Source organism: Hevea brasiliensis, chromosome 1 (genome assembly GCF_030052815.1).
Source record: "Hevea brasiliensis isolate MT/VB/25A 57/8 chromosome 1, ASM3005281v1, whole genome shotgun sequence".
In the NCBI taxonomy this organism is placed as follows: domain Eukaryota; kingdom Viridiplantae; phylum Streptophyta; class Magnoliopsida; order Malpighiales; family Euphorbiaceae; genus Hevea; species Hevea brasiliensis.
The window spans coordinates 6,195,630-6,209,494 of NC_079493.1; the positions used below are offsets into that span (position 1 = coordinate 6,195,630).

The following is a 13,865-nucleotide window of genomic DNA, read 5'->3' on the forward strand; positions in this document are numbered from 1 at the left end:
CGTTTACACTCGAGGGAATAAGGGGTTGCCAGTTAGAGATCGTTACATGATTGAACAAAACAGAGGCATCGACATGGCCACATGCGGCTTTATTTCCAGCAATTTAACAATCGGAATTTCCACCTTTATATATATATATATATATATATATATATATATATATATATATATATATATATATATATATATATATATATTCTAGGTTTTTAATAAACAAATTTTGAATCTAAAGATTGGTTTTAAATTCTTGTCATTTTAATAAACAAATAAAATCCATTCAGCTCAATTGGTTCAGTTTTTCAGTTTAATTAGTATGGTTTGGTTTAAGTTTTTCACAATTTTGGTTTTTGATTCAGTTTGATTTTTTCACTGAAAAAACAGATAAAATCGAACTGACTGATTTTCTATATGTATAAAAACACTGTCGTTTTATACCCTAGATATAAAAACGAAAATTCCAATCCCTAATCATCTCTCCCTTCATTTTCTCCACCTCGTGTTCACCTTCACTGAGACGTTCTCAAATCTTCTTTTCAGATTCTTGACTTATCTCATTCTCGATGCTTGGCTTCACAGTTCTTCACTTCTCAGTGCTTCTGCTCTCCATGACTCCCTCTATGCTTGCAACTTGCCGTTCCTCAGCTTGTGGTGTCACAGCATCGTGCTCTTTGCCTATTTCTTTCTCGTGGCTCACTCTACTTTGTCCCAGGTCTCCTCAAGGCTAGCCTCTAATGACAGGGATGGCAACGAGTCAAGGATTTACAGGTATTGGACCCAACCGATCCCTAATAGAATGGATTTTAATAATATATATATAATCGAGTATTGAATTCGTTATCTGAACCTATTTATATAAATAATTAATTAAATTTAAAATATTTAATTTTTATAATAATATTTATAAATTTTTAAATATTATATTTTAAATAAATAAATTTTAATATTTTATAGAATTATTAAATTTTAAAAAATAAATTATTAATAAAAAAATATTTTTAATGTAGATTAGTAATTAAAATATATAAAATTAGACGAATTTGGGTATTTTTCGAGTAATAATAATCAAGTTTGGGATAAGTTTGGATATGAGAATAAATTTTAATTGGGTCTGGGATGAGCTCGGGTATTTAGATTATTAATTGAATTCAAATTCGATTAGGAAAACTTCCATGATCACTTTACCCATTGTCATCCCTGTCTAATGGGTGTTTATTGATTTATTGTGTTGATTTGGGGTTTTCTTCTGTAATTTGTAGGGCATTTGATGCATTGATTTGGGGGGTTTTTTCATTCTTTATCATTTCCATATCTGCTTTCCCAATCTACTATCAATACTTTTTTATTGTTATTTAATTTCATATTATGGATTATTGTTTTTATGAAATTATCAAATTTTGAAGCTTTTAAGTACTCTGTAATCCTTTATAGTAATTTCAGCTTCTTTTATTGTTGATAAGTTTTGATTCATTCTTTTAATTTCTTTTTATTCTTAGTTTTGATTTTAGATTATGAATTTTGATTGTTCCTTTGATTTGCTATGATTGTTGGTTTGCTAATTGGCTGTGATTATTGGTTGAAGGAATATTATTTGAGCAACTTGTGTTAACTGATTTGTTGTGATTGTTGGTTGAATGATTTCACGCATGTTGTTTGCATGATTTTGACTAAAAAATCGAAATACTGAATTGAATCGAACCAAAATTTATTGATTTGGTTAGATTTAGTTATTCCTAGATCATTGATTCGGGTTAGTTCTAATTTTTCTTGAATTTTAGTTTTGGATTCTTTTGGTTTTGTTCGATTTGAAATCGTCAAATCGAACCAACAATTTGCATTACCCTAAAATGTAGGATTTTGGACTTTAGTTATTAAGTTGCAATAATGGAGAGGCATAGCAATTTTGTCTAAAAATGAGGTACAGCTTGAAACTCACAACAGCAATGGAGAGGAACTCTCTCCCCTACCAATTTTCTCCCATTTCCTTCCCTCTAATCAGCGACAGTAGACCACCGATGACCACCAAAACTGCTAGGCGGACCTGGTCGATGACAGCAAGCAAATCGTTAGTGAGAAGCATCGATGAAATGGGGATGTGAAGAGGTAGCAGCAGTGCAAATTTCAATTGGCATTTTCCAAGTATTTCAAGGGTAAATGAAGGCGAGATTGAAGACGTTGAACTCTCTTTGCCTAAGGCTTCCATTCATGACCAACGGCGAAGAGTATGGTGGCCGAAGGAGGGAGATCGAGGATAGAGAAGGTTGCTAAAAAAGGGTACAATTTTGGCAATCCACAGCAAATGGAGGCACATGGTGGCTACCAATGTGCTCTTGGAGGCAAGGCACACCTAGTGGTGTGTCTAGACCAACAAGACCACATCGGTGGCTCCAATGAGCTCGAGGGAACTAGTCTCCCTAAAATACAATTCTTGATTGTAGGGACCAATTTTTGGCATTGATTTGAAGTTGACAAGTCTTGGGTGTAGAGAAAATGGACTAGATCTAACTTCACCTAAATGCTAGTTCAAGGGGAGGAAATTTATCTAAGTCATATATATATATCTCAAATACCTTATTTCAATTCAATTATGTCCAAGTATGAACATTTGAAGTATGAAATTTACAGACAAACATATCTATAGGTGGCCCAATATTAAAGCAAGATATACTTTGAAAACCACATAAAGAAAATGAACCGGTCTAATTTCATCCTAAAAGCTAACTCAAAGGAACAAGGTTTATCCAAATCATATATACATAGTTCAAATACCTTATCTCAAAACCAATGTGGGACAATATTGGGCTTTTTAATTTTGTAATTTAAGATACAAAGTTGGTGTTTTAATGCCCAAATTGGGTTCCATGATATTTTCCCTAAACTGTACACGTTGTAGGTTTTAATGGTTTAATTAAAAATGTGTTAAAGGCTCAAGAAGCGTTTGTTCACTTGGTGAATAAGTTGAGTTTCGACAAGTTAAAATGAGTGGATTTCTTTAATGGATTGGAAATTTGAGTCGTAAATTTCTTTGAGTGGACAACAGTACTTGAGAGATATCCAAGTTTGATTATGCAAGATTGCTAATGAGCACAAACTCTTCTAATTCTCGAAGCAAAATTATTGTCATGGACATTGATAAAGTCCGCTACCATATCTACTGAAGAGCCATGGCATGAGTTCTTCCAAGCTTTCACCATTAACCAAAAGGTCACAAGTCCTCCATCCTCCAACTATTAGGTGACATGGATTCCCTTAATATTCTGATTTATCTATTTGGTGATGTGGAAGTCAGCCAGGCCACTCCTGGAAATATTAATTTGTAGGCAATTTCTTGATCCTATTATAAATTATTACTTGGTGCATGAAGAAGATTTGGGTGGCTCAAGTCAACAAAATAGTTGTCATTCCTTAAATACTGGAACGTTAGATCTCTTTCCTCAATATAAAAGGAATAACTTGCATCAAAACTCTCCAATTGAAACTCCAAATGACAACCACCTTTCTTCAGATCTTGATGCTTTTGTTATCAATTTTGAAAATGATATGTTTCATAAGCAATTCATTGTAAACCACCAACCAACCTTAAACCTAATTGAATTTCAACATAAGTAACCTTCACCAAACACCGCAATACCATGTTAGGAAAACCAAGTAATGGTTAAGACTAAGTGAATTTACTTGGGGGTAACTTCACTCAAGAACTTAACAAATTCAGCTTATTTGGTTGGTATTTTGTATTAACTTCAACTGAAATTAAGGAAGTCACTTCCTTCACTCCTCGAAAATTAACTTAGGGTAAGTTACTTTTTGGAAAGTGAACTTCCCAAGAAGTAAGGAGTTTGAACCAAATAAGACCTAAGGGAGAGATCTTCTTCTGGGTCTACCCACTAGCCCAACCAAAACAGGGCTAATGGCAACCTAAATTTTGGATGGTGAAATTCTCTTTTCTCACTTCAAAATTAAAAAAATAATAGAAAAAAAAGTCTATAAAGGACCATAGTAAATTCAATACAATTGTGGATCCATGGGGCCTCTATCCAAAGTTAGCGCTTGGTGGCAAGAGTAAACTAGAGATCGTGCAAGGGCAAACAATTTTTATGCCATTGATTATGAAATCAAACACTTGAACGTCCTCCATAGCTCTATATACTTGCAGAATAATCAGAATCTTCTCCACCCCAAGAAATGAACTAACTCTTCAGGTTGGAAAGAGTCATGATCTTATCTTTGAAGGCGATGAGAATTTCACTCTTAATCAAATTGCAAAACAAATTTCTGATGACTTAAACTAAAGTAAAAGTCTAATATGAAGCTTCATTCTCCGTACGGATGACGTTTCATGGCGATAGGTGGAATCCCTATCTTTTAGAACAAAACTACCGATTCTTTCAAAAGATGGACTCTGCTTATTACTAGGACATTAATTCCTAACAGCGTTCATTGCACTTTGGCTTTCTTTTACGGATCCTGTGATTACTTTAAACAACACAGTTTATAAAATGAAATCTCCAGAGCTGGATTCTATCCTATTAATGGGGATTTTAATCGAATCTTGGAGATATCTAAAAGAAAGAAATTCAAAAACACAAATACTGGTGAGCGTCAATTTTGTTCTTTTAACAACTCTGTTTTGATTGATGTAGTATTGCAAGGGAGGGCTGAATCAAATCCATATTGGCAGAGCTTGGTATTTTTTTTGCTCCCTTGCACACTATGGTGTGATAATGTTGGAGCCATTATATATTTTCCAATTGATGCATCTTTCATACATGTGCAAAACATTGAACTCAATTTTCATTTTGTAAGGGAACAAGTTGCTGCAAAGTCTGTTCAAATAAAGTTTATTTCCTTTGAGAAGTAGATTGCAGATGCGTTTACTAAACTGCTAGGAGAACGCCAAATTGAGAAGTTTTGAGACAAGCTTCTGTTGCTCTCTAGACCTACCTTTAGCTTGCAAGGGGGTTTTAAGGGAGTAGATAACCTTCATTAATTTGTTATATATATCTTTAGCTCTTCCTAGTCTATCTCTTGTATTTACAATGAATGCAATACACACAAAATATATTTCTCCTCAAATATATATTTTAATATTTGTCTATTAAACATATATTAAATAATTGTATAATGGCATTTCAGATTATAGGATTAATCTATTTATATTTATATCTTAAATTTTCATGAATTTTATGTAAATTAATCATTTATGCATAATCTAAACGCACCTAACTACATGTCATGCTATATAAATGACTCATGTAAAAATTTTTAGCCCTAATTAGAGTAAATTTTAGCAACCATCCTTGAACTTATATAGTTGTAATGCTACATTCTTTTAATTTAAAAATGTAACATAAAATCACCTCAACTTTTAAATTTTGCACAATAAAATTCTTCTAACCTCCAATCACTGGTTTTCCAGTTAGATATTGACCCGGACAATTCTAGCATAATGCTTAGTCATTATTTCTCTTTCCTCTCTTAAGTCATGTGTAAATTGAATCCTTTTACTCTTTGTAGAGAAAATAACTTTTCATGTGTAGAGAGAATAATTTTACACTTTGCATAAGAAAGGAAAGAAAAATGCTAACTAAGCACCACAGTGGATCTGTTCACGTCAACATTTAACTAGAAAAATCAGTAATTGGAAGTTAGAGGGATTTATTATGCAAAATTTAAAAGTTTGAGGGGTTTTATGTTATATTTTAAAGTTGAAGTACTATAATGTTACAATCATATAAGTTCAAAAACAGTTATTAAAATTTATCCGTGTTGATTATGTTAAACAACCCAATAGGGATGACAAATGGATTGGGTTGAATGGACTTTGGTTATGGGTCATCTTGGGTATTTTATTTTTTGCAAATCAAGTTGGATCATTGTTGGAGTGGGTTAATTAGTTTACCCTTTGGTTGCTTATGCAAAAAAGAATTCATGTTAATTTAAATATTGGGAAGTTTTGAATAAAAATGTTTTTCTGAAAAAAACAATTCTATTCATTTAACTTTTAGGTTAAAATTTAGGTTGTTTGGTTTAATTTAATTAAATAAATAAATTTTAAATCAAATTGTACATATGTCATTAAATCCTAATTAAACAAATAAATTTTAAATCAAGTTATAGATATTAAGTCATCAAATTGTCTCTCATATGAACTTAGAAAATTAAGTCCATATATAATTCACATTAAAATCTCATACTTTCAAATGTAGGGACAAAAAGTATACCATGCTATTGAAAATCATATCAGTCTCTCAATTGCATGTAATTTTTATCGGAAGGAATCAAATTTGATTAAAATTTGTCAATTTTATAAATTAATAAATGAATGTCAAATGCTTTACTTTTGATCAATGAATAATTACCACATAAAAATGTTATACATTATTTCATATTTAATTAACATTTATTTATTAATTAAACGTGACATAGTGACAAGAGTTTTTAAGCCTAATAGTAATTAATTAATCTATATTTTTGGCTTATTTAAGAAGGTGGCCCTACGTATAAAAGTAAAATAGGGTATTTTTATAATCAGTCCCTGAATTTTACTTTATATTTCACTTTTATCCTTAACTTTTATTTATTATTAAAAGATTCTTAAATTTTAGTTTTATTTTATAAAAAATCACCCTAACTTGTAATGTTAAATTTCAAGACAAAAAATTTCTGTCTAGACTATAATATTACATTTATAAATACAGTTTTAGCACTTTACAGTGAATAATAAATTTTCATTATTTTTAAAAAATAGATTATTGTGATGATATTTATATTTTTGTAATAAAAATATAATTTCATTTTTTTTACCTGAAAATTGGCTACAATAAGTTAAATAGAGATTTTTATAAAATAAAATTAAAATTTAAGAATTTTTTTAATAATAAATTAAAATTAAAACACAAAATAAAATTCAAAGACCAAACTATAAAAATTGCCTAGAAAATGTAAAGTCGCACAACTCAAGGCTACGGCTTGCAGTTGTATCCTGGAGGTGGAGGCGACAAAGTCTCACGGCAGCCCACAATTAATGTTTTTCATTGACAATTTCATTCATAAATAATTATGTGAAAATTAAAATAAAATTTATCTCTTGAATTTAAAATATTTACATTTTATCTCATGAAAATAGGCTACTTTTACTTATATTATATTATAGTTTATTTTCAAAATAATTAATTTGTTAATTTTAATATAATCTTATTTAATATTAAAAAAATAAAAATTAATTAGTTTTAAAATAATTTAATAACATGAGTCGTTTCATTTTTATGGAATAATACGAGTCATCTTATAAAATTAATTAATTAAGGAGTATATTGTTTTAATTATATTAATTATATATTTTAATTTGTGCAAAAATAAAAGTAAACATATTTTTATAGGAAGAACGGAATAATAAAATTATTCTTTTATGTAATTAATAGAGAAAATTAATATTTAATTTTTACATTTTAATAAAATTAACTATTTATTCTCTTTATTTAAAAAAAAAAACACTCCTTATTTTTAATCTGTTAAACTATTTAATCTCTTTATCAATTTTTCTCTTAGTAAGTAAATTTTAATATTAATTAAATTATTATTTAGTTTCCCTATTTTTATGAAATTAATTAGTTAATTTTTATATTTTAAAAGCACATTAATTAGTAATTTAATTGCATTAACTCTTTTCAAACTTTTTTTTTTTAATTTCTAAACTACCTTGACCCTCTCTCTTTTATTTAATTTTCTCTTATCCTCTCTTATTTCTCTCTTATATTATTTCTTCCCCTCTACATCCACATCCTTCTCCTCATTCTCTCTCTTCTTTTTATCTTTTGATAGAAAAATAGTATAAGCTAAGTGTGCAAAAAGGTTAATTGGTTCCTTAAATCTCTAAGTAATCAATGCAATACTTTAGAAAAATTATTTCTCAATAGAAAAAACACAAAAATGATGATGCTTAAGGAATTAAATGAAACACTTGAACCTTTTTTGAAAAAAAAAAAAATATATATATATATATATATATAAATTCAGATTTATTCTACACACAGGAAAAAAATTTAATTTTCATCAAAGAGTTTTTTTTTTTTACATATTATGTTTTCAGAATACAGAAATCAGCAAAATAGTTTAAATAAAATAGTGTAAATAGTAGTGCTTTTAAAATAAAGGGACTAATTAATTAATTTCACTAAAATAGCTAAGATTAAATAGTAGTTTAATTAAAATTAAAATTTATTAACTAATAAAAAATTTGACAAAAAAACTAAATAATTTTAAAAAATAAAATGTAGGAACTAAAATAATATATTTTTTAAAATATATGAAATAAATAATTAATTTTATTAAAATACAGAATTATTTTTGCCATAAAAGTTTTTTGATAATATAATTTTTTTAATTGATGGGAGATGTACACCACAACCAGTATTACAACATTTTTAGACTTGAGATCTATTGATATTTAAGTAGGCAATGTTGTATCTATACCAAGGATTTGTTTGGTTAATTCTTGTCTCGTAATTAAGGGATAATACGTCATGTCGTAATTAAATGTTGTAATTATTTGTGAATTTGGTGATAGCATTATTAACATCTTAAACACTTTCATAAAAAGGAAATTCATCCTACAGATATCTATAAGGCTGAAAGAAATCAAATTTACAAGGAGTAAGGATTAGTACCAAACTTTGGCCTTAATGCTTGTCCATATCACCTTTTGGGTGGTGGTGGTTAATTTAATATTTCACCAATATCAATCCTATTTCTAGAGGAACCAATAAAGAATAGGTTACATGGAAGACCTTATCTTTGCCAGACAATAGTGCCCAAATTAATACATTTCTAGATGCATCACATGTGAGTTTACATTTGAATAATTCAACTTTCTCTACAATAAATGAAAGTTTAATTAAAAGTCAGACATAAAATAAAAATTTTTTATTTAAATTTAATTTATTATGTAACGAGACTCATTTATTAAATATATAAATTTTATATATTTGTGTCTTAGAGTAGTAGACCAAGTTTAGGCAAGAATTTCTCTTTTAATTATATTTAATTTATTTGATTTTTCATAATTTAAAAAATATAGAAACTTTAAATTTAATTTTAAATATTTTATTGACAAAAACAAAACTTTCGTCAATAAAATAAAGATAATCTTATTTACCAAATAAACTGAATAATTTTGAGTTAAATATTCATTTAATTAAAATATGACATGGGAAATTAAAAATGGCGTGAATAATGAAAAATTCTTGCTCAGTGATATATTGCACAAGCCAATAGATGAAAGAACAGGTGAATGATTAAGAGATAATTAAATAATGATTATACAGTCCTGGCCATGGATTTGAAATTGAAAAATGAAGACTTTTCAAAGCTATATCCCCAAACGTGCTTTGTAACAAGTCAAAGTCAGACATGTACCCGCAAAGAACACGCCTTCTGGATAATTAATTGCATGCTCATGTTGACTATTCGGCACCCAAAACCATCCATTTGACATCTCTGAAATCCTATAAATTTAATAAGCTTACAGCCTCTATTCACATCCCAAGCATCTCTTTCTCCATCTCAAGCTGAAATGGCAACTCTTACAAGAAAAAACTTGGCAATCATTGTTTTAGCAGGAATTTTCGCTGGTGTCCTACCAGCTTACGTAGTGGCTCAAAACTGTGGCTGTGCAGCAAATGAGTGCTGTAGCAGATGGGGTTTCTGTGGCACCACCGAAGAATATTGTGGCACTGGGTGCCAAGAAGGTCCTTGCATTGCTCCTCCTCCTACAAATGATGTCTCAGTGCCTGATATCGTGACAACAGAATTTTTCAATGGAATAATTGATCAGGCTGAGGATAGTTGTGTGGGAAAGAGCTTCTACTCTCGAGAGGTGTTTCTTGATGCTCTGAGCTCGTATCCTAGGTTCGGCAGGGTTGGGTCAGTTGATGATTCCAAGCGTGAGATCGCAGCTTTCTTTGCACATGTCACCCATGAGACTGGACGTAAGATTTCTTGCCCTATGAGCTATTTAACACAGCACAAAATACGAGCTAGAAATATGAGTTAAATGATAATTAACCAAATGTTTTGTTATGTGCAGACTTTTGCTACATAGAAGAGATAAATGGTGCTTCCAGGGACTACTGTGACGAGGACAACACACAATATCCATGTAATCCTGACAAAGGATACTATGGCCGCGGACCAATTCAACTATCATGGAACTTCAACTATGGACCAGCGGGAGAAAGCATTGGGTTCGACGGATTGAACTCTCCCGAAACTGTAGCCAATGATCCATTGATTTCATTTAAGACTGCTCTCTGGTATTGGATGAACAGTGTCCAACCCGTCATAAGCCAAGGGTTTGGGGCGACGATTCGAGCCATTAATGGTGCTCTTGAATGCGATGGTGGAAACCCTGCTACCGTTCAAGCCCGCGTAGGGTATTATACTGATTATTGCAGCCAACTTGGCGTTGCCCCAGGGGATAATCTCACTTGTTAGGACGACTACGTCAGAAATACATTCATATTTTGCTCTTTTTTTCTTCTTTTTTTTTCAGGTATGCATTTTCTTTGTAATGCTAGTTTGATTTTGATTTCTGTTGGGCCTAAAAGGAAATAAATAGTGCAATTAAGTTTGTTAATTAAGTGAAATGATAACCAATGAACTTTTTCAATGAAGATAACCAAGGAGAGTAGATTTTGCATTAACTTTCTTCTAGCTATGTAGAAGGGCCATTGTGACGTTTGCAGTGTAAAGGTTTGGAAAAGATTATTTTTCTATTATGTATAAATGATTACAAGAGATGCTTATATATGAAAAAGTACAAGAAGAACAATACACGGTAACAATTTGAAAAACATTCAAAATATGGGATACAAAGGATACAGATATCCTTCTTATCCTAACACCTCCCCTCAAGTAAGTTGATGGCGAAAGTCATAGTCTCATAGGAGCTGAAGCTTATCTTTATGTTTGTGATACAAAAGACGTCCAAGAGGCTTGGTCATATAAAATATCAGCAATTTACTCATCAGAAGAAATTAATGGTGACTTGATTAATTTGTTCATAAATAAAATGATAATTTAATTCAATATGTTTTGTTCGGTCATGAAAAATTAGATTGGCACTAAGATAAATAGTACTGACATTATCACACTATAATAATATAGGCGTAGTAAAAGAAAACCAAACTCCCGAGCAAGCCACGGAGCCAAGGAAGTTCGGCTATAGCATTGACAAATGCTTTGTACTAGCTTTCAATGGAGGAGAGAGTTATGTGTTTGGCTGGTTTTACAACCACCGCAAGTGCACGGATCGCTAACAAGTAATAAAGTGATGAGTAGAGTATCGTTCCCACGAGGACCGTGTTGAATACCAAACTATAGTGATTTTAATTATCTAGACGATCGAATTGTAGAGAAATAATAATTATATCTAAATTGAAAGAAATAAAATCTAAATAATTAACTAAAATAAAATACTAATGGACAAAGGCATTCTAGAGATAGGGGTTCACACTTCAATAAATTATAGAATCAATCTAATTCATTCAATAAATAGAAGATTATTACTTTTATATAAATTAATCCTAAGTTATCTTAAGTCCTCTCTCAAGGCACTCAATGTGTATTTTAATTAACATAAACCCTACTTTCGTGGTGATTAAATTAATTAAAACCCTTTAAGATCTTTGATTAATTTTGGAACTCCACAAAGGTCATCAGCCTATCTCTAGGTCAGATTTCCTAAGTTCAAAATTCCGATTTTCTAATATTAACCTTCACCTTTCAGTCCTTCAATTAATATCTATAATCAATACTAAATGGGTACCAACACGTAGCATGCATTAAGATCACAAGAGATTTAATCAAAGAATAAAATACCCAATGTATTAAATAAAATCAAACCAGATCCATAATGAAATTGAGTGCTACACCCTAACCCTAGAATAAAGAACCTACTCACCCATGGTGAGTTTTACAATCAAGTTTATAAAAAGATAAAGAGAAAACATGAGAAGAAAATAGAGTGAAAGAACCCAAAAAGAGAGTTGCAACCTTGGACTTTTGGAACTTCAGCTGAAAATCCCTTCTACCAATCTTGCAGATCTTGTTTCTCCCTAGCCTCCTTGAATGTAAATCGGCTCTTAAATGTTAATTCTCCTCTTTTGATGTAAATTCTCTCTTCTCCCTCAATTCCTGACTTATTCTATTTATATCTGGTGTAAAAACCCTAATTTCAGAGTCCTAGAAGCATTAGGAGTCCATCCGGGTCGTGTTGGAGCGAAGAAAAGTCGCATCAGAATTGCTGTCAGGGGACTTTACACGGGCCGTGTAGTGATTCACGCCCCGTGTAAATTTCTGCCACTTCATTTTTCACTTTTTCTTCAGTCCAGAGAGTTACACGGGGTCCAGCAAGTTACACGGGGCAAGTTACACGGCCCGTGTAATGTTTTTGGCAATGTATTCTTCACATTTTGACCTCCAAATCTCTTCTAAACTCGTCTTTAATTCTAGAATCACATAAAAACACCTGATAAAATATAAAAATCAATGAATTGAGTTGGATTAACATGTTTTCTAAAATAATAATGAAAACATATAAAAATAAACATAAGAGGATACTAAATGCTAACAAAATGCAATGCATATTAACCTTAAATGTCTATATAATTTAATGCAATCAAATACCCCCAAACTCAAACCTTTGCTTGTCCTCAAGCAAAATAATACTTTATAAAAACTCATTGGGATACTTAGAAATATAACAAAAAAAAACTTAACTTGCACATAATTAGACACTCTTCAACCTTCATACCAATTCCCACTTTCAAGGCATAGGGACCTCAACAGTTACCTGCTTAGAGCTGCACCCCCTCCATGGTGCTTTAACTAATTATTCCTCTATGCAAGGCCATTAATAAGTAACAAATAACCTGTTTTATCAGGATAGACTTAAGAAATGCTTACTCCCCCAAATTTACCTCTATTATGGATAATTGTGATAAAGTGACTCAATTCCAACTCCATAGGCATATCTCAATTTTCTATCTCCACTAATGTAGCATATACTTTTCAAAAGATCAAAAGGTCTTTAAAAGGGTTGTAATGGGGCTAAAGGGATAATAACTTGGTTGCCAATGAAAGGTTTTTAGGGAATGCAAATATGAGGATAGCATGTATACATAAAATATCAAGTATACTAAGTTTATTCTACTGATTTTGTATGGAGATGAAGGGCTTTTGGTTTTTTATAGTGCCAAGCATGCTTCTATGATACTTATCTTGGGACTTCTTTTTTTTTTTTTTCTTCTTCTTCTTCTTTGCTTTTTTTTTTTTTTTTAATTTATGTTCTTTTTGTCCTCTCCCCCAAACTCATTGCTTTTGCTGTGTTGGAAAGGCAAATTTTTCTTTGATTTCAATTGCACACTTGCGCTCTTTCTTGAGTTCTACATCCTCTCTCTATTTTTTTTTTTTTGCACTTAATATACTTTTTACTTATGCATTTAGCCTCCTCAAAAAGGTAGAATAGGAGTTTAGGATAAGGGCTAGGTAAATAATATGGGTAAGCGATAAATTCTAAGGGATAGATATAGGTTTCAAATTGGCTACAAGGGATATATATTTTAATTAAGGGTGGCTAAGGCTTAGTGAGATTATATCAAAGAATTCCTTAATCGTCTCTTCATCAAGCATATACTAGGATTTCGCCTTGATAGGTCCAAGAGACATGTTCTAGAGCTAGTGAGGCATTTTTAGGTTTGCTTGTATTTCAAAAATTTTCTCCTAATTTTGTAAGTTCAATGTGACAGATTAATGGCTATGAAGGGGTTTAACTAGTTTAACTCCACTTAGGTGATTTAGCTTTTCACAAA

General features: G+C 30.8%; 1 protein-coding gene and 1 long non-coding RNA gene across 2 annotated transcripts; both read left to right on the top strand.

Moving 5' to 3' along the window:
- The first annotated feature begins 303 nt into the window (after positions 1 to 303).
- LOC131178584 (uncharacterized) lies at positions 304 to 2,635 on the top strand. The gene is made up of 2 exons (XR_009147506.1): positions 304 to 765; positions 1,257 to 2,635. It is a non-coding gene; the product is annotated as an uncharacterized LOC131178584 (long non-coding RNA).
- A 6,862-nt stretch (positions 2,636 to 9,497) lies between these two features.
- On the top strand, positions 9,498 to 10,697 carry LOC110651424 (endochitinase EP3). The gene is made up of 2 exons (XM_021806771.2): positions 9,498 to 9,983; positions 10,082 to 10,697. The coding sequence occupies exons 1-2, from the start codon at positions 9,569 to 9,571 to the stop codon at positions 10,486 to 10,488; spliced, it is 822 nt and encodes a 273-aa protein (XP_021662463.2). The 5' UTR covers positions 9,498 to 9,568; the 3' UTR covers positions 10,489 to 10,697.
- The last annotated feature ends 3,168 nt before the right edge of the window (positions 10,698 to 13,865 follow it).

Excerpts from the sequence above, each read along its gene's own strand:
- LOC110651424 (XM_021806771.2), top strand. The coding sequence starts at position 9,569 with ATGGCAACTCTTACAAGAAAAAACTTGGCAATCATTGTTTTAGCAGGA. Across the intron at positions 9,984-10,081 it reads TGTCACCCATGAGACTGGAC|ACTTTTGCTACATAGAAGAG; the intron begins GTAAGATTTCTT and ends TGTTATGTGCAG.